Source organism: Petaurus breviceps, unplaced genomic scaffold, assembly GCF_028583685.1.
Source record: "Petaurus breviceps papuanus isolate PSGF00001 unplaced genomic scaffold, PetGlider_PUasm1.0 351605, whole genome shotgun sequence".
Lineage (NCBI taxonomy): Eukaryota > Metazoa > Chordata > Mammalia > Diprotodontia > Petauridae > Petaurus > Petaurus breviceps.
Window position 1 is genome coordinate 37,905 of NW_027186284.1, and position 19,031 is coordinate 56,935.

The 19,031-nt window shown below is 51.9% G+C and overlaps 1 protein-coding gene across 1 annotated transcript in view; it reads right to left on the reverse strand.

The window, feature by feature from the left end:
• LSS (lanosterol synthase) overlaps nt 1-19,024 on the reverse strand; it is a 29,999-nt gene extending 10,975 nt beyond the window's left edge. The window contains exons 1-11 of the mRNA XM_069097166.1: nt 18,889-19,024; nt 14,325-14,433; nt 12,776-12,897; nt 10,928-11,024; nt 9,458-9,593; nt 8,386-8,494; nt 5,571-5,689; nt 4,915-5,012; nt 4,602-4,629; nt 3,674-3,730; nt 359-430 (exon numbers count right to left, since the gene is read on the reverse strand). Of these exons, the coding sequence (XP_068953267.1) occupies nt 359-430; nt 3,674-3,730; nt 4,602-4,629; nt 4,915-5,012; nt 5,571-5,689; nt 8,386-8,494; nt 9,458-9,593; nt 10,928-11,024; nt 12,776-12,897; nt 14,325-14,433; nt 18,889-18,967 (1,026 nt within the window). The 5' untranslated portion in view covers nt 18,968-19,024. The remainder of the gene's footprint in view (nt 1-358; nt 431-3,673; nt 3,731-4,601; nt 4,630-4,914; nt 5,013-5,570; nt 5,690-8,385; nt 8,495-9,457; nt 9,594-10,927; nt 11,025-12,775; nt 12,898-14,324; nt 14,434-18,888) is intronic.
• Nucleotides 19,025-19,031: the final 7 nt, after the last annotated feature.

A 19,031-nucleotide genomic window follows, 5' to 3' on the forward strand; every position in this document is an offset into this window, starting at 1 on the left:
TATGGCTCCTGCTCCCATGGCGGGGGGACCTGGTGACTAATCAGCCCAGGCAAAAGAGCCCAGAGCACCTGGGACCTCGTCCTCACTTGAACAACTGGGGGGAACCAGCTATGAGGGGAGATCAAGTAAGAGAATGGCAGAGCCAAGTAAGGGTGGGGGCCCCCCAAGGCCACGAGCACACTGTCCGTGCCTCTTCCCCTCCGGCTCAGGGTCCCGGTAAAGCTCCCATGTCTGGTTAAGAGAAGGGAAGGCTCCATGTCCTCAGCTCATGTGGGCACAAGTCAGGTTCAGCTCAGCACAGACACACACCTCACACCTCACACACCTCACACAGTGCTCACTACGGATCAGGGCTCACCTGGGAAATTCTTAGGAACTCATGGGCACCTTTTAGACAGGATGAAAACTCAGGCATGTTGTGAGCCCCAGCCTAGAAGAGAGACAACCGAAAAGAAGAATGAAGAGACTGAGCGGGACATGCGGAGCACAAGAAAGCCCTGCCGCTGGCTTGGCTTCAGAATTACCAGGTGTGGGTGACGTCCCCTGTCTCTGACTCCTCCCAAGAGGCCCATGAGACAGGGAGGCAAGGCTCACTTTCTATTCTGACATCCCCTCCATTCCCAATTCTCTTTCTAGCTGCTTCTCCACCGGCCAACCAGCCCCCATAAAAAAGAACCACCCAACAGTGCCCCAGACTGACAGCACCATGGTGTTACGCACCCGCTAACCCCGGCTCTACCAGAGGAGAGAGGGGCACTCTCAGTTCTTGTCCAGGGTCAAGCTTTGACAAGAAAACTACATCCAACACATACTGGCTTCACCTTGGGTCTTTTCAGATGAGATAATTCCCACATTTCTCCAAATTCTTCCTATTCACTGTTTCACGTCCCACATTAACATGCCGTAATCAATGGGTACCACTTTGGGGTCTCGTTCTGTGCCACCACAAAAAGGGCCATTTTTCTATTAACAGGACATTCACTCACTGCAGTGTAAAGGACACAGGCGCATTGGGTCACTACCTCCATCTAAATCCAAAAAGCTCAGGACATTTTCACTGGCCACTGTTCCCCTCACCTGACATGCTCTCCCCTCCTCTGCCCTGACCACTGACCTGCCTGGCCTCCACTCAGTCCTACCTAAAAGCCCACCTCCTACAGGAAGGAAGCCTTCCCCAGCCCCCTCAATTCCAGGGCCTTCCCTCTGGTCATTATTTCCTATGGATACTGCATGGAGCTTGATGTATCCATGGATTTGCTTTTTGTCTCCCCCATGGGACTGTGAGCCCCTTTGAGGCAGGAGTGTTAGTCTGCCTTTCTTGACATCCCCAGTACTCAGGACAGTTCCTGGCGCACAGAAGGCACTTGGTAAGTGTTCCAGAATGGCTGGAACAATCTGCTGTTCCACCCACAAAGTATCAGTGTGCCCTGACAGTCATCTGGCATCTGGGTCAATTTTCCATGAGAGGTCTTCTGTCACACAGTTAATGTTCTCCAGTTCTTTGGGATCAGTTTGTCCAGACCCTTTCACACCTCGCCCATGGAGATGGTGAGTCTGGGTCAGCTCCCTCCCTAGCCTGGCTCTCAAACCTTGGTGGAAGATTCCTGCTGAAAAGATTTTCTTGTCCAAGGCTTCCCCTTCTTGTCCTGGTTCCTCTGATTTTCTTTGGACAAAAGCTCTTTACATTAACATGATCACAATCATCTATATGGCTTCACTCCTTGAACTGGAATGCCCACCACTCACCAGAGAAGGCACATAGTTAAAACCTTGCTGACTAAGGAATGAGTGATCTACTCTGTGCCAGCACTCAAAGACTCATCCTCCTCAGTTCAAGTCACTTAACCTACTTGCCTCAGTTTCCTCATCTGTAAAATGAGCTGGAGATGGAAATGGCAAAGCACTTCAGCATCTTTGCTGAGAAAACCCCAAATGGGTCACAAAGAGGCAGACACAACACAACTACTGACCAACAACAAACGTGCCAGGTGCTCCTAAATGCTCTAACAAGTAAGGAGATAACAAGGTCCTGCCTTCAGGACCGGCCTCTCTATCCCTCATGTGTAAGGACTTGCCCGGGGCCCATCTGGCTGTCTCCTGACGCCTCACAACATGGAGGTCAGGGATCTCTTCTGACCTGCGTGGGGCTCCTACATCTGTCTAAAGCCAATTTCAGACAAAGTGGGTTCTTCCCCAAGTAACTGAGGTTCTCCAGCTGAGCTGACCCTGGCCCTGAGCTCCTGGGTCCGTCTGCAGGATCTGCCTCCACATCCTCGGTCCCAAATTCTTAGCCTCTTCTGTGTCCTGGCCTTCTGGGAGTCTGGCTGCTGAAGCCATGGACCTCTCCCCCTTCTCACCATATTATGAAACTCACAAAATACATGGGATTATAAAGAAACCCAGTAAACTGAAAGCTATCAAAATATTTTTTTAAAAGTCTGTAGACAACAGGTTAAAAACACTGTCCTAGGTTTGCTTCTCAGAATGAATTATGTTCCTGCTTTGTCTAGTTCTACGTAAGCTACCCCTTTGGTAGTCTGACTGGTACGTGCATGTATATACGTATGTACAAATAATATAGTCTCATATACATACCTGTGTGTGTGTACATGTAGGCGTGCAAATGTCTGTGAATGTGTGCTTGCACACACACAGATGAAACTCTTGTCTCCATTAAACTGTAAGCTCCTGGAGGGAGGGCAGCAATTGCTTTTACACTGTATCTCAGCACTAAGCATGATGCCTGCCACACAGTGTAAGCACATAATAAGGGCTCAGTGATTTTTATTCTGTTGGCATGGTCTAACCATGCACAATGACTATCTCTCTCCCTTATTATTTAAGTAAGTACTTAAATAAAAAGTACTCTGTATTTATACAAGTGTTACTCTCAGCAACTTTATGCATTTTGTATTTATTTTGAATGGGGATTCCTATTCTATTACTTCTTCCTAGGGAGTTCGTGCTATATGGAATGCTACAGATTTGTGAGACTTTCTCTTGTACCTGGTTACTTCACCGAAGCTGTTACTTGTGCCAACTCGTTTCTCTGCTGACTCTCTCTGGTTTTCTATGTAAAGCACTGTGCTGTCATCAAAAAGGGGCAATTTCACCTCCTTGCCAGTGATTACGCTTTCATTTCCCTCCCAACTTATCACTAAAGTTAGCATCTCTGTAACGGTGCCAATGGGGAAAGGGGGAATTCTAACTTTATTACCAAATTTAATGGGGAAACTAGGAGTGCTTGACCTGGGGTCCATGGACTTGTGTGATTATAATAATATGATCACTGCATTTCGATAGAATTCATTTCCTGCATTTTATTTAATGCATTTCAAAACCCTATCCCAAAAAGGGGTCCACAGACCTCACCAGAATGCTAAAAGGTTCCATGACACACACACAGTTACAAACTCCTGCTCTGGAGCTTCTAGACAAAAACAGTAACACATTCTTGGGAGAAAGAGGCCTCACTGGGGTCCTCAAGCCTGGCTCTGTGAGCTACAAATCCTTTCTGGTCATTCTGTCTGTCCCAAGAAGCCACAGCCGCCAGTGCTATGGCTCATCACAATCTTACAAGATCATGTTAATGAGCATTTTATAAAAATGAAGATGGGGCTACACGCCCACATCCACAGGCGAGTTGGGAATAAACGTGAAGGAGAGTAGATACCTCCAGGAAGGCTTGGATGGCGAACGCTGTGTCCCAGAGCTGAGAGCCATTGGTGCCCTAGAGAGAGTGAGTACAGCTTCAAGGCCCTTCTCTTCCTGGGCTCCCCCTGCCCCCAGTCAGAACTGTTTGTTAGCTGCTATGTCGGCCCCACCCTTGCTCAGGAAGCCTTCCCCCTCCTAAGGAAAGCACCCAGTCCACAAGAGCCCACCCCATCCCAGGCCCCCTTCTCTCACCCCATTCTTCTGGGGGCACCCCGGATAAAAAGACTTTCCATATTTAAACTAGTTGAATGTGGGTCCAGAGCTCTACTCAGAGGCAGAGAGGCCAGGGCACAGAGGGGTTTCTGAGGCTCTGGAGAGCCTCACTGTCCCCAAACTACCTCCTCCCTTTCATTCTAAACAAAGGGTTTCCAGAATCTGGCCCCTCTGAAAATGTAACCCTTCCCCCCCCCGGCGCCCCCCCTCCCCGGGAAGGGCAAGATGTGGGAACTTTGCTAGGAAGGCACCAATTGGCACAAATGAGTTAACCAGGGCCTTTAATGAGGTAAGGAAGAATAGAGGCCCCCAAGGGAGGTGGGGATGGGCACAAAGAGCCCTAGCTCTGCTCCCTCCATCCTGGCAACCACAGCCAGTGCCATCACCGTGCCATCGTCAGAATGGCAGAGCCTTATTTGGCCCTAGAGAGGTGATGGGCATTTGTTTACTAAAAGGAGGGATTTATTAGGCCAGGAAAGGTTGGGTGTACAGCCAGAAATCTGCCAACACACAAAGCCCAAACATCCTTAAGAAGGCTCCCTCAAGAAAGCACTCTCCATGTCTCATCTCAAACCTGGCATTCGTTCACAGGGCCTGGCCCAGATGGAGATAGCATACTGCCAGCGAGCCATGCCCCCCACCCCCAGGAGACCCTTGGTTCAAAGGCACTTTACCTGCATCTTCATGCCATCAAGCCCCAACCTGGAAGGGAGGTGACAAAACTAAGGCAGTTGAACTCTGACAAGGCCCACCCTTACATGCTTTCCAATCAGGTGTGGCCACTGAAGTCTCCCTTGCTGGGGTGATCCACCGGGCCCCTGTACCTACAGCTCTCCAGCCTCCTCTGCCCCAGCCCCCCAAGTGATCCCATTTCTGTGCCCTCCATCCTGCACCCCCTCCTCCCTAGAGCTGGACCGTTAATGGACCGTTCCTTGTAGTGTTGTCCAAATACATTAAGCAGTCTTCAACGTCTTCACTGAGACTTACCACAAGTAATCTGGAATTCTGGAGACATGTTCTTGGAATGCCTCAGAGGCCGGTCCGTCCACATACCACCGAACGAGCATGTTGATTGTCTTAGAAATCTGCCAAAAGAAATCACTGTGGTCTGGCTTCACAGCTAAGAGTAACCAAATGTCCTAGCACACACAGCCCTCCAAACACAATCAGGTGTCTCAAACATCCTTCTTCAATGAAGGGGAAAAAACTCCTCACTTTGGCTCATAGACTCGGCATGCAAAGCATCCACAGAATCTAGGGAATGTCCAGCCAAAAGCGGAGAGTCCTGGGCAGGGCTCTAGCTCCATTCCAACCCCTGCCTGAAGGTGGATACGGGTCAAGCCAGAGGGCATGATGAGATCAACCCCCAAGGTCCCTGTGAGCACCAACCTTCTCCCTTCTGACTCCTGAACTCAACACAGGCCCATACGATGCCCGTGAATCCCTGCTTTTTGGTGAAGACTGGCAGAGACAAGCCTTCTGGCCAGGAAAATCAGCAAGCCTTCTAGAATTTGGCCCTCAAGAGACCAAGTCAATTGTCCAGGCTCAGAAAGCCAGCAGGCATCAGAGGTCAGTGGCACCATGGCACTCTACCTAGAGAATGTGGCCCCCCGGCAGAGGATGGAAAAGGCGTGAAAGCATACCGGGCCAATGCTGATGCACTTGGTGAATCGGTCATCGGCAGTTATGTGATCATAGACTTCTGCCACAGCGCGCTTCCTCAGGCTGGAGAGATGATAGCTCTCATACAGGTTAAGGACTCCTACAGTGAGGGGGGACAAGAAGACAGCCATGTTGCTAGCTCCCAAGAAGCTGGTCAGAAGGGTCCTCTGAGGCCCCCAGGCCAATGTCTCAGGCCAGCCAAGTTCACAGAAACCCCACTGAAGGGACTTCACTACTGCCGGTGCATCCCCCAGCACTGCTCTGGGCCCTGTGGAAAAAGAAAGCTATGATCCACTGTCCCTGCCCTGAAGGAGCTGAAAAATTTCTTGGGAAAAACAAGACTGACATACATGAACCAAATGAAAAAAACAAACTACGAATTAGGTGCTAGGCCATGAGTGTTCTGGGTCTGGAGCCCATCCAAGGAAGGTTCCAGGGAGGAATCAGGACTAGGGATAGCCTTTAGAGAATGGTGAGGATGGGGGATGGGGAGAAGGGAACCAGCACAGGCGAAAGCAGGAACATAGGCCCCAGAGGAGTGGCAGGAGCATTCTAGAAGGGGCCTGCAAGAGAGGACCCTGATTTCCGAGATGGGGACAGACCAGGACCACTTGACAAATAACACAAACGTGAGCTCAGCTGGATTCTGCTCTCCCCGTTAGCAGAGAGGCACCTGACACCCCCCCAATCTCATGGCCACATTTCCCATCTTTGGCCTTGACTGACATGGTTCCTAAAACCTGACGTGCCCTATTACGTTTCCAGGCCCATCATCCTTTAATTTCTTTGCCTGATGTTTCCTGGAGAACAGTTTCCCAAGCAGCTGCCAGGTCCCCCTTACCATTAAGGCTTCCCTGAACCCCATTCGTCATCCAGGGGTGCTCAGGGCACACTACCTGGAGACAGGAAACCACAGACCTGGGATCAAGAAAACGGGTCTCTTTTGCCATCTGGTGCAGCAAAAATACATGTCCTGTTTTCTACCACCTGTCAGGTAGGGCGCTGCAGCCTCTGAGGCCAAGAGACAGAGGCTTGAGGTTGGAGGGTGCCTTGATGAGACCCCAGGGCTCCACTCAAGCCAGCTGCTTGAGAAGCACCAACAAGGTCCTAATTGCTATTCCCTGGCCAGGCAGAGACCATGTCTCATTGATCTCTGCCTGCCCAGGGCATTATGGGGGGGGGGGGGAGGAGGCCGCTGAACAGAGTTAAAATGGCAGCCTCTTAATGGACAGAGATGCCTACTGAGACAAGAGAAACAGAGCAAAGAAGGATGGAGCCCCTTGGTCAAGGACTGGACAAGGGGCCATGGGGACTGACCGTGTAAGAGGGGAAGGGAGGAATAAGAATGCATTAAGCACCTACTCTGTGTCACCTTTGTGTTACAAAGACAGTCTCACTGGATCCTATCATGATCCCCATTTTACAGAGTGGGAAATTGAGGCAGGCAGAGGTGAGAGGACTCGCCCAGAGTCCCACATTAACCTTAGGAGCTACAAGACTGGAAGGGAGCCATGGAACCTCCTTAAGTCTCAGGGCCCTCATCACCCAAATGAGGACAGAATACTCATGGTCCCTCCCCTCCCGGGGGTAGCTGCCAAACTCAGAGGAGACATCGTGAACCAGCAGCAGGAACCAGGAACAAAGGACCCCTGGCTCTCAGGGGAAGGGAAGATCCAGGACAAAATATGAGACACAGAGGATTGCAGAGGAGAAAATAGGCAACATGAACCCATACTATGTGGCTAAAGCAGACCAAAGTGGCCAATCAACCTTCCCAGCAAGCTTCTCTGGTAAAAGGCTCATTTCTAGGCTACGGAGGGAGTGATGAAAATCCTAAAAATAACAGTCATCCTCCCATTAACAAATGGTCAAGGGAAGAACCCAAGCTGACGAGACAGCGCCTAGCCCAGCAGCTCGCGGGGTCCCGCCAGCCAGGCCCCAGACCATCTGCGGGGGCTGTGAGCAGACAGACACATGACTAATGCCCCATGCTAACAGAGCCGGAGCAGCCACTCTGGAGATGCACCCTCTGGCCCAGTACCAGCCGTCTGCCCCAAAGAGCTCAAAGAACAGTGAAAAGACCCATGCCGGCACGGATTTTGTGGTCACAAAGCACTGGAAACGGGCGGGAACTGGTCAAACAGATTACGGTGGGTGATGGCACAAGAAATAAAGGAGGGTAATGGGAAAAGCCTGTAGGAACCGAGGTACAGTCAGGGGAGCAGAACCTGGGGAGCAATTTCAGCGAGAGCCTCAATGTCCTAAAAATGGTCGTCTAAGACAGCGGCACTCTGATCAGTGCAATGGCCAGCCACCCAGAGGGGCAGTCTGGGGTCCTTCACTGTTGGCCTAGGAGAAGGAGGAGACAGAACCCTAACCCCTGGTCTAGACAGGGAACCCCCCAAGGACTTCCTCCCAAACAAGGCCTGCAATGCCACTGATGAACACTTGCTAGGCCCCATGGGAAAGTGAGGAGGTTTCTGACCCACCAGACTCCCTGCCCTCAAGGAGCTCATGTTTTAGTGGGGTGCTGGGCAACAGGGCTGGGACAGGGAACAACCCCATGGACATGAAATGCCAGCCAGGGAACAGGAAGGGTGATGGAAAAACCTCAGACATGTTCCCATCTCATCTTCCACCTGATCCTAGAAGCCCGAGGGAAAACATGAGAGCAGGCCTTGAGGGCCCCCCCAATCAGGCTCTAGACCAGGGGCTCTCCACTTGTAAAATGACTGCAGCCCCTGGGTGACTCGGCTCCTGGGAGGAAGGAGAAGCGGACCCCGAGGGCTGACCTACCATAGGCCAATCGCAGGAGCCAGCTGTGGGGTGTATAGAGGTCACAGGCTGCCACATGGTTCCTGTGTGCCGGCCAGTCTATGCTGGTATAGTCCTCGATGTAAAGTTCCTGAAAAGAAGGATGAGAGATCAGAAACCAATCCTGCACCAGGGGGTCGAGGCCCCTGATGGCAACGTGCAAAGGGTACACACCCGGCCTATCCATACCAGGTGTCCCACATCCAGCCCCTTGAAGCCACCCTCATCACCTTCCCCAAGACTGCACTGGTCATCTCCCAGGCCTCAAATGTTCCTGCTCCTCTCCTCCCACAGGAAGCTTTCCCCCACATCCCAGCTGCCCATGCTCCCCCTCCCAAGCTCCCTTGTCTTTCTATAGACTCTCACTAGACTTCTATGCTGACATGTGGCCTCCCCTGAGAGGAGGGAGCTCCTCCAAACTCTTGTCTTTGCACTCCCCTGGAAGAACATGGTGCTGGGTACACAGTAGGTGCCTAATAACTGCTTGTCGACTAGCTGGCTTTTGTCTTTCTTGCCCCAGCATGATACCTGCACACAGCAGGTGTGCATTAGATGCCTACTGACTGGCTGACAGACAGCACGAGAATGTCTTGTGCTGTTTGTCCATGCACACTGCTCGGCCCCTTGGCAGGGAGACTGAGTCAAGGCGCAATTGGGCCAGGGCTCCCCGGACAGGCAGGCCAAAGGCCAACGCCACTGGCTCCTTTACTGTACCGAGAGACGGCCATGAAGAAAGGACACCACACACTGGGGGTGCTCCTCAATGAAGCAATGGGGAGGGAGAGAAAAGCCAAAGTAAAGCCTCCGAGGCAGCTGAAGGGCAGGGCCTGGCGTCGGGCCGCAAAGACTCAGCTGGGGACCCTAATCTGCTTGCCTCAGTTTCCTCATCTGTAAAACGGAGATCAGGGTTGTGGGGAGGATCCAATAATACACTGAGGGCCTGGCACACAGTAGGTGCTTAATCAATCCCTCTTTTCTTCTTCCAGCTTTCTCAGCAGGAGGCTCCCGTATCGGAAACGCAGCTGCTGCGAGGTTTCACGCTGAAGGTCCTCACCTGTCGCAGGCTCTGCACCAGCTCATCCTCTTGGCCCCGCAGGCGCATGGCATAGCAATAGCTCATGGGCAGATACACCTGACGACAGTGGCACCACAGGGTGGAGGGGTGAGCAGGAACCCAGGCGGGAAAGAGCCTGGCGAAGAAAGTCAAACGCTTGCTTGTGTCCATCTGGGACCCAAGGCTGCCCCCCGCGGGAGGCCTCAGCACTGGGCATTAGGCCCTGCCACGTCCAATGTGCTCACACAGGCAGATGGCATGCCCTAAAGATGACCCCCTGTCTCCTAGGAGGAGCCCCTCAGCATATGGCAGGCAGAGGCTTCCCAGAGAGAGAACATCGGGGCTGGGACGAGTCTCTGAGGCCTCTACAGGCACAGGCGCACATCTGCGTCCCCACAAAGGGTCATCCCACCTTCTCTTGAAAACCTCATGTGAGTGCTGGGCTTTAAAGGATGGGCAGGAACTTAAAAGCCACAGAGGACAAGAGAGGGCATTCTCAACCTGAGCTCAGGAAACCAAGGCAGGCACGCACGCAGCCCAGTCTGGCTGGCCCTTAGGGCCCAGGGCCAGGGGCAAAGGCAGGAGAAATACCAGGGAAGGCTGCAAATGCCCCAGCAGACTAAGCCAAACACGGAGACTAGACCAGGAAACCTTCCTCAAAACCAGAGCGGTAGCACACAGTGCTCAAGTGAGTCAGATGGGCGGCTCTGAGGTCTGGGGGGGGGGGCACGAAGGCGGCCGGAGATGCTCAGTGGAGAGACAAGTGAAGGCCTGGGAGCCAGTGGGGCATCACAGGACTGGAGGTTAAAAGAAGCAGGCCAGACAGACCTCGGGGGCACTAGCCTCAGTGAAGGGCTCCACAAGAGAACTGAGAGCACACAGAAAGAGCCTCCAGGGCACTGAGGAAAGACTCCAGGTGGGGCACAAAGGACCGCACCAGAGGTCAGGGGAGGTCCCGGGCACTCCGACCACCATCCCTAGGCTGGTGGGGGCAGAAGGCACAACGCAAGCAGACAGATGTGAGAGGAGTGACGCCTGCTGGGCTGGCATCAGGATGGAGAAGGGGGGACGGAGGGCTGCTTTTACAAGTGGGGAGAGCCGAGCAGGTCTGGGGGCCAGGAGGACAAAGCACACGTGCAAGATGGGTGAGAAAAGGGGGCACTAGGGCCCTGCCCGTCCTGGAGGAGGCCTGAGCAGGGACGAAGCGGCCGCCCAGGCTGACTGGAGGAATGGAGGTGGGGAGAGAGCTTCACTGGGAAGCCCTGGGCCAAAGTTATCAGGTCTGTGCAGCTGGTGAAGACCGAATAGTGAAGGGGGCCTTGGGAGTTTGACAATAGTCCCTGCCAATGGGGCAAGATCAGCGGGCACCAAGCAGAGGCCAGAGCCAACAGGGGCAGGAGCCCAGCAGTGCCAACAGGCAGGCTCAAGAGCCTCCATGTCGAAAGAGAACTGGGTCGTTGTGATACATACCACATCTCAGGGAAAAGAGTATTCAGTCCTTCCCAGCTGTAAACATTCAGGATGGCCAACCAAAACTTTCCCCATGAAGGGATTCCGAGAGCACCACCTAGAAAAGACCAGGTCCCAAAGAATCAACCCCCTTCTGCTGTCTCACTCCTGCCCAACAAAACTGCTGCCCTCTCAGAGGGCTGGTGGGAGCCAACATCCATCAAGAGAAGAAAGGAAGGAGGCTCCTGCTTCCATGGAGCTGCGAGCAATCCCAACCAGCACACGAGCCTATGGTCAGAGAAAGGACCTACTCCCTCCCCATCGCCATCCCCCGCCACACCCAAGCTCTCAGCCCGGTTTTCACGTGTCCTCCAAGTCAGGAGACAACCGTGACAGAGGCACAAATAGCACGCTGAAAGACTCCCCAGAATGCCAGTGTTGTTCAGTCTAGCGATGGGCCACGCCAGTGCATTTAAACCGTACGCTGCAGATGGGGAGGCCGTCACAGCCTCATCACCACATGCAGAGTCCAAACCGCAGAAGCAAGTTGAGCAGAGAAGCAAGCCTGGGAAGGAAACCACACTCACTCTTCACGGCTGGTCACGAGGGCAGCTTCATCTCCACCTACCCACTAACAGACTTCCCTCACTCATCTAACACTTTAAGGGTGGGTATCTTCAGGACCCCTGGGGGGTAGGGGAAAGGTGCCCAGCTCCACTCAGAGGCAAGGCAGGACCTCCAGAGTTGGGGCCCCAAGACCAAGGCTCATTCCCTAAGCACTGCACTACTGGATCCTCTCCAAGTCGGAAAGACAGAAAATTCCATCCCTCTTTGCTCACACCTCTCAACACCCCAAAGGTGATTCCAATGGGTATCACAAGCAGTTCCATGGGCCCAGAGAACGGACTGAGGGGCAGTCTCGGAGTCAGGAAGGCCTGAGTTCAAACCACGCCGTAAACGCTCACTCCGGGCCTGCTCAAGCAATCAACACTGAACAACGCCTACTATGGCGGCACCACCAGGGCTACAAAGAAAGGCAAAAGCTGTCCATGCCTGCAAGGAGCTGCCAGTCTAATGGGTGAGACAACCCACTGACAGCTATGCCCACACGAGGCCCCGAGGTGGAGAGGAGGGGGGAGAGCCAGACAAGACGGCCAGAGTCGGGAGGGGTGGCAGCTGGGGCACCGCAGACATGACAGAAGAGGTGGCGAGGGCTTTTCGTGCCAAGCGGAAGCTTCCATTTGCTCCTTGGGCTCTGTATGGAATTCATTTGTTTGACTTCTTCAAAGGGAGGACAGGCTGGAGGGCGGGCAGCCCCAAGGCCACTGAGGGCCTACACCCAAACAGAAATGGAGACAATCCTAGAGCCAGCCTCCAAGGGTATCATCAGGATCTCAGAGTTCTGCCAAGCTCAGAGCACTACAGAAGCACCAGCTGCTGTCATCACCAGCACCACCATCGTCCCCCATTTTACAGGCGGTATCACTGAGGCTCAGAGACGGCCAGCTAGGAAGGACCAGATGAAACACTCCGCCGCCTCCAGAGAAAGGGTGTCTGAATACAGACTGAAGCAGACTTGGTAGATGCTCTTCTTTTCAGGGAGGTCTGAGCTTTCTGGCACAAAATGACTAACATGGAAATGTGTTTTCCATGAACTGCACATGTGTAACCTAGACTGGGCAGTTTACTGTCTCAGGGAGGTGGAAGGGGGATGAGGGAGGGAGGGAATTTGGAATTCATCTTTTAAAATGATTGCTGAAAATTGTTTCACAAGGGATTGGGGGAAAATTTTTTTCTTTTCTAAAAAAGAAGTAAGCACAGTGCAGTAACTCCCAGTCTTGGTCAAAGAGCACCATCCCCGACACTCACCTTTCTCATGAAGGTTGGTCCTGGCATGCACCAGGGCAGGGTCATCTGGTCCAACCCCCAAGATCCGAAGAGATACATAGTTCAAGGCAGTGCCAAACACTGTCGACTTATCCTCAACATGCCTGCAAAGGCAGCAGAAGCACAAGCCTCAGCCTCTGCCGATCACCCCCATCGCCCTCGGCGAGGCTTTGGTGCAGGTTCTTCAGGACAGCACAGCCCCCCAAACCAAAGGGGTGGGAGAGAAGCAGAGCAACCCCCACAGGCAGGAGGCTTCTGCCCAGCCCACCCTGTGCCGTGCCAAGGCCTCTGCAAGGGTGGCACTGACCAGGCCCCTTCTCTCCACCTCTCTTCCCCTGTCATTATGTCTCCCTCTCTCCCACTGCACCTAAAGGACTCTGTCATCCCAACACAACCCAAAGGGCCTGGGCCCCAGGAAAACAGGAAACCGGTCCGTATTTCAGGAAAAGCACTCTGGTTCTCGACCAGCTTCTCCCTGGTCATTAACCAGTGAAGAATAAGACATGTACTTGGAGGATTTCTGAAACCTCAGCAGATCCCAAAGGACCTCTACCCTACCCATGCTGAGATCCCGGAACAGAGCAGGAGATGACCACCTTCAACCCTCCACCTCTCAAGGGAAGAACTCTGCTAGAGGCTCACCACGCCAGGTACCAATGAAGGAATCAAGATGCAACCACGTTCCACATGAGCTGAGGAACAGGCATAATAACAAGGGTGCCAAAAGATGGGGCAAGACCTGGGTCACTTCTGCTATGAGACAAGGGGAGGAAGCCCACCTGGGCAGGGCACAGAGCTTGCGGGAAAGTCACATCCTTAGGAGCCCAGGGCCTCCTGGTCTATACAGTGCTTTGGCCCAGCTCAGAGAGGCTGCCTAAGGAAGTAACCAATCACAGCAGCCTTACTCAGGGCAATTGCTTAGAAATGTCTGCTCCTGGCCCCACCCCTGCCAGCCCAGTCACAAACAAGCCATTTGCCCTCCCAGACCTCTCCAAAAGCTGCCTGCCCCCCAAAGCCTGGAAGGTTCTCCCTCTCACATCTGCAGGTCAAGCAGCAGCCAAAGCATGTGGTCTCTCTTAGAACCTCCCCATACCACCATGGAGGTCCAGCTTAGCTTCTAAGTTCCCTGAGGACATTCCCAGGACCAACCCAAGCTGGTGCCAGGCCCCCAACAGCAGCCCCTGACTGACTAGGGCAAATTGTGTGCTAGGACTGCCCCAATTATCCAAGGGTTTGTGGGGCCAGGCCTTGAGCTCTGGGCTGGAGCCATAATCCCTGCCTTCAAAAAGCTTCTATTCTCCTGAGAGGGAAACAGGACCTTCCACATGTGTCAGCTCCCTCCAGATTCGGTCCATGGGAAGGGACGGAAGGCACAGGCCACCTGCAAAGGGGACCCGGGAAAGCACACCAGACATGGGGGCAATCAGGGCAAAGGCACGGAGGTAGGGAAGGCCAGAATAGCTCAAGTTGCCACTGGAGTGGCCTGAGGAGGGGATCAGACAGAACAAAACTTCACCCTCTTCAGACTCACAGGCCCCAGCCACCGTCGGGAAGCTGCACAGATCGCAGGTAACGCTCGATTTCCTCTTTGTACCCAGCTGGGAGGGACGTGCTGGTCACATGGCAGGTGATCAGGAGACCTGTGTGATCAGAAATAAGCGTTCCTTCATTATGAGGGGTCACCTCCAGGTAAAGCAGAAAGAGGACAGGGTCCAGACTGTCCCGAGAAGGGAGGTCAAATGCTGCCTCTGGCATCAGCAGCGTGAGCTCGTGCACAAGTCTTTGAAATATAGGCTCAGAGCTAACAACACCGGCCATGTCGTTCTTAAAGGTGATGTCTATAAAGTACTTTACAACTATGTGAACATCAATCCAAATTATTATGAAAACAATGTAGACAATGACCTGCTGACTTCCTTTTAGTAATGAAGAGCACTATTTTAAAATATTTTAAGGCTCCCTTGTGGGTCTGACACCATGCACAGCTTAGCTATAGATTCAACAGGAAAAAGGCGATGGCAGAGTCATGACCTACTTTCAAACATTCAATCTCTCGTTCCCTGATTCTAGTCCATTCCTTCCTAGCAATGCTTGGCTGATGTTACCTATCTGTCTATCTATTTACCTCTAAATCATTCCCCCTTACTAACTACTGCCTCCTAAAATCCACCTTTACCTGACAGTAAGAAGACACCCTCTCCCTCTCCCTGGCCCTGGTCTAACTTGAGCCCAAGCTCCAACCCTCAGAACAGCTGTATCACTTAACTATAGTAACCTTAGACTTTAAATACACATATAAATATCTAGCTATATGCGCAAATAAGCAGAAATAAAAATAATACTGAAAGGGAGAAAAATAAACTCTAGAATTAGCTGCCCCTTAATTAAAGATATTAAGCCCCATCACAAGAATACCAGTATTATGTAAAAGATTAAGGAACAAACATCCTTACTTGGACCAGCACTCAAGTTCAAAGGCGGGCAAAAAGACTCCTAAAACTGAAAGATCAATTTAAAGTCCAGGTGAAAGTTAAAGGAACAAAAACCAACAGCAATCTTGGCCGATTAGTTTTAATGCATTCTAAACAAAGTAACCCAAAAAGCACCCACTCACTCCCTTTCATTCAGTCATTCTTTTTCTCTATTTCATTTTTCCTCCATCCCATTAGGAAAGCAACAGCAGCAAACTTGTTAAAAACAGGCAGCGGTGGGAGTGGCGAGACTTCCGAGAGGAGGGAACCAGGTGGAAGCGGAAGCCTCCACTGGCGCTCTCCTGTAACTCAAATTCAGGTGCTGTGCCATCGATTAGTACTGACAGTGCCTTCCATGAAACTGTAGCTTCCCCGTTTATCTCTTCAACGCAGGTCTATTTTTGCTGTTATTTTGTCTGAAATCATAATTACCATTCCTGACTTTTTTTTGGAGGGGGGAATGCAGGGCATTTGAGATTAAGCGACTTGCCCAAGGTCACACAGCTAGTAAGTGCTATATTCCTGATTTTTTATTTCATCTGAAGCAACATTTATTCTGTTCCTGCCCCATTAAACCCCTCATTCTATGCATAGCTTTCAGTTTCCAATGTTTTTTGTTGTTGGATTCTGGCCTGTAATCTTCTCTGCTATGCCCTTCCATTTTATCAGTGAGTTTAGCCCATTCACAGTTACGACTGTTAATTGTGTATTTCCCTCTCCTATTCTTGACCTTTTCCTTCTGTTCATTGCCCCGTCTCTGTACGTTTGCTTTGCTTCTGACTAAACCCTGTGTCTTATGGCCAGTCAAGTAAAGTGTGTGTGTGTGTGTATGTCACACACACACACACACACACACACACACACACACACACACACACACACCCCTTTCCTCCTCTGACCAGTTCATATACGACCCTCTGCTGATGATACAAGATAATTGCATCCATTCCTCCCCACCCCCCGTTATATTCCTCTTTCCTTCCCTCTCCACACCCAGGCCCTCTAATTAGACTTCCTCTAGGAGCCATGATAAGAGCTCTCGGGGAATATCTTTGCATCATCTTGGTGCAGCTGGGTACTAGTGAAGAGAGTGCTGGGCCTGGAGTCAAGACTCATCTTTTAAAAGACCAGACCTTTTGCCTTCTGGAATATGCTATACCCAGCCCTTCACTCCCAGATATTAGCAGCTGGTAAATGTTCTGTGGCTCTGATTGCACCTCTTCGGTACTGGGAATTCTGTCTCTCTGGCTGCTTGCAGTGTTTTCTTTCTTTCATCAAAGAGGGTTTTGGCCAAGAGGTTTCTTTTTTTTTCCTTTTTTAGAAAGGGGAAGGCAGGGCAGTTGGGGTTAAGTGACTTGCCCGAGGTGACACAGCTAGTAAGTGTGAAGTATCTGAGGCTGGTTTTGAACTTGGGTCCTGCTGATTCCAGGGCCAGTGCTCTATTCACTGCGGCACCTAGCTGCCCCATGGCTGAGAGGCTTCTTAAAGTTCTCTTTTTCCAGTTTCTTAAAGAAGGTAACCAACTGATTCTCTTGCTTTCTACTTTGCTCTCTGGTTCTAAGAGCTCTGGGTTTAAAATATGACAGCGCTTGGCTCTCTTTTTGGTCAAGATTTTCAGGTAATCCTACGACTCTCCAGCTCTTCTGTTTTCTAAGTCAGTTGCTTTTTTGCTCGGATGTACTTTACATTTCCTTCCGTTTTTTCCAGTCTTTGGACTTGAATGTTTCTAGATGTCTTACGAAGTCATTATCTTCTATTTGGTCAATACTAATTTTCTTGGGGGAGGTTTTGGACCTCTCACTGCTCTCATTTGTTTTTTAAAATCATTTTTAAGCTTTTTTTAAAATGCTTGCCCTATGTCTTCTAAAAATGCTAACTGGATTTATACCCGAGCTGTGTTTCCTTGAGGTGATGCCTGATGCTTTGGAATCATTTTCTCCTTTTGGGTCTATGACTTGGCTTTCTGTGGCGGCACCATGTTTGTCTGCTCATTCTTCCAGCCTCTTCCTTGGCTTGATGTTAGAGCTGGGCTCTGGACTCTGTATACGTCTGGAAGGAATTCTCTGGGAAACAGCAATTTCAGAGAGATTGAATGGCTAGCTTTCACGTGGTCTGGGATTCCTGCCCTGCTGAGACTTCTGCTGCACGTGAGAAGGGGGTCAGAGCCACAGAGCTGCTGCTGGCAGCTCAACTCAGCTCCATCCGTATCTAGGACCTACAATTCTCCACTACCCCGCACAGGTTTCCATCTTCAGTCCAGCCTGGATACGGGAGGACAAAGCTTCCTGCCCCTCTCTAATTCAAGGACCACCAGGGCCTCTTCCTGCCCAAAGGCATGGCTTCTCCCCTCTTGTAATCCTGGTGCAGGAAGGCTCCTCAGGCACCAGACCCAGTCCTAATATCTGCAGACCTGCCTGTCTGCCTGGGACAACCTGGCTCATTTTTTTCTTGGCTTCAGTCTGGTCTTGCCTGGGGGGGGGGGGCGAGAAAGCAGGGCTATGACTGCCCCAAAGGTGGTACATTTTTAAAAATGGTAATTAGGTGAGATTTCTACAATTCCAGTTAAAAAAGCCTATTCACAAACAGCAAGAGCCAAGGCAGTCAGGGTACAGGGCTCTGAGCCTGGAGCCAGCAAGACCTCCGTCATTTCCTGGTTTCCTCATCTGTAAAACCAGTGCCTCCCTCCCTCTTCCTTACCAGGGTGGAGAGAGTGACTAATGCTGGCACATAGTGGGTACTCTATAAACGCTTCCTCCCTCCATCCTTCCCCCTAAGGCCAGGAGACTATCACCAGCTGAGGAGAAAGCCTCCCTCCAAAGACAAGGCATTTTGTGCTACCTGGGCGGAAAACGGGAAGGATGGATGCATTGATGCACTGTGTGTGAGCATCCCCCCTCCCCCCCATTCCCAGTCATTCCACCAGACTTCCTCCCTTCTGTTCATGGGGTACCAGAAACTCTTGAGAAAGCCCAGTCGGAGGACTCTCACCACGGGGGTTCCCAAGACCAGAGGAGTTAGAGCGGGGCGGGGCCAAGGTCCCAAACCTTCATTTAAGAAATGACACACCTCACCTGCAGTCCTGTACCAGAGCAGCAGCGTGCAGCTGGCTGACCCCACACGGCACACACGCAGACTCACGTGTCTTTCTTGGCTTTCTGGAAAACGCCACACACACACACACACACACAACTCCCTGACACTCCCTTGCACGTACATGTTCATCTGTACCTACGTTCACACTCATTTGCACAGACACACTGTCACGCATCTGCAGGCATATACGTAGCTATACTAAGATACTCATTTGCACACAGTCATCTGCAGACCTACTCATGTGTACACACACTGGTGTGCACAGGCTTGCACACTCATCCGCAGACACACGCGTGTGCAGATGTGCACAGACACTCCTCTGCATACAATCATTTCCACTCACTCATCTGTGCACCCACCCGCACCTTCACTTACATACTCACATTCCCTTGCACACTCATCTGCGCCTGCACACACTCCTTCACACACACACTCACTTGCACAATCGCTGACACGTGCGCACACACACCCATTTGCCCCGGCCACCCCACCCCCCCCCGCCCCCTGCGCCCTCCCCGGCCCCAGCCGCACCTGGCAACAGGAAGAGGGGACCCCCGTAGTCCCCGGGCCAGTGCCCATCCTCCTCCTGGAGCCGCGAGTAGAAGCTCATGCCCTTCCAGGCCCCCTCCCTGGCCGTGCGGGCAGGGGGCAGCTCCTCAAAGTACTTGGCCTGT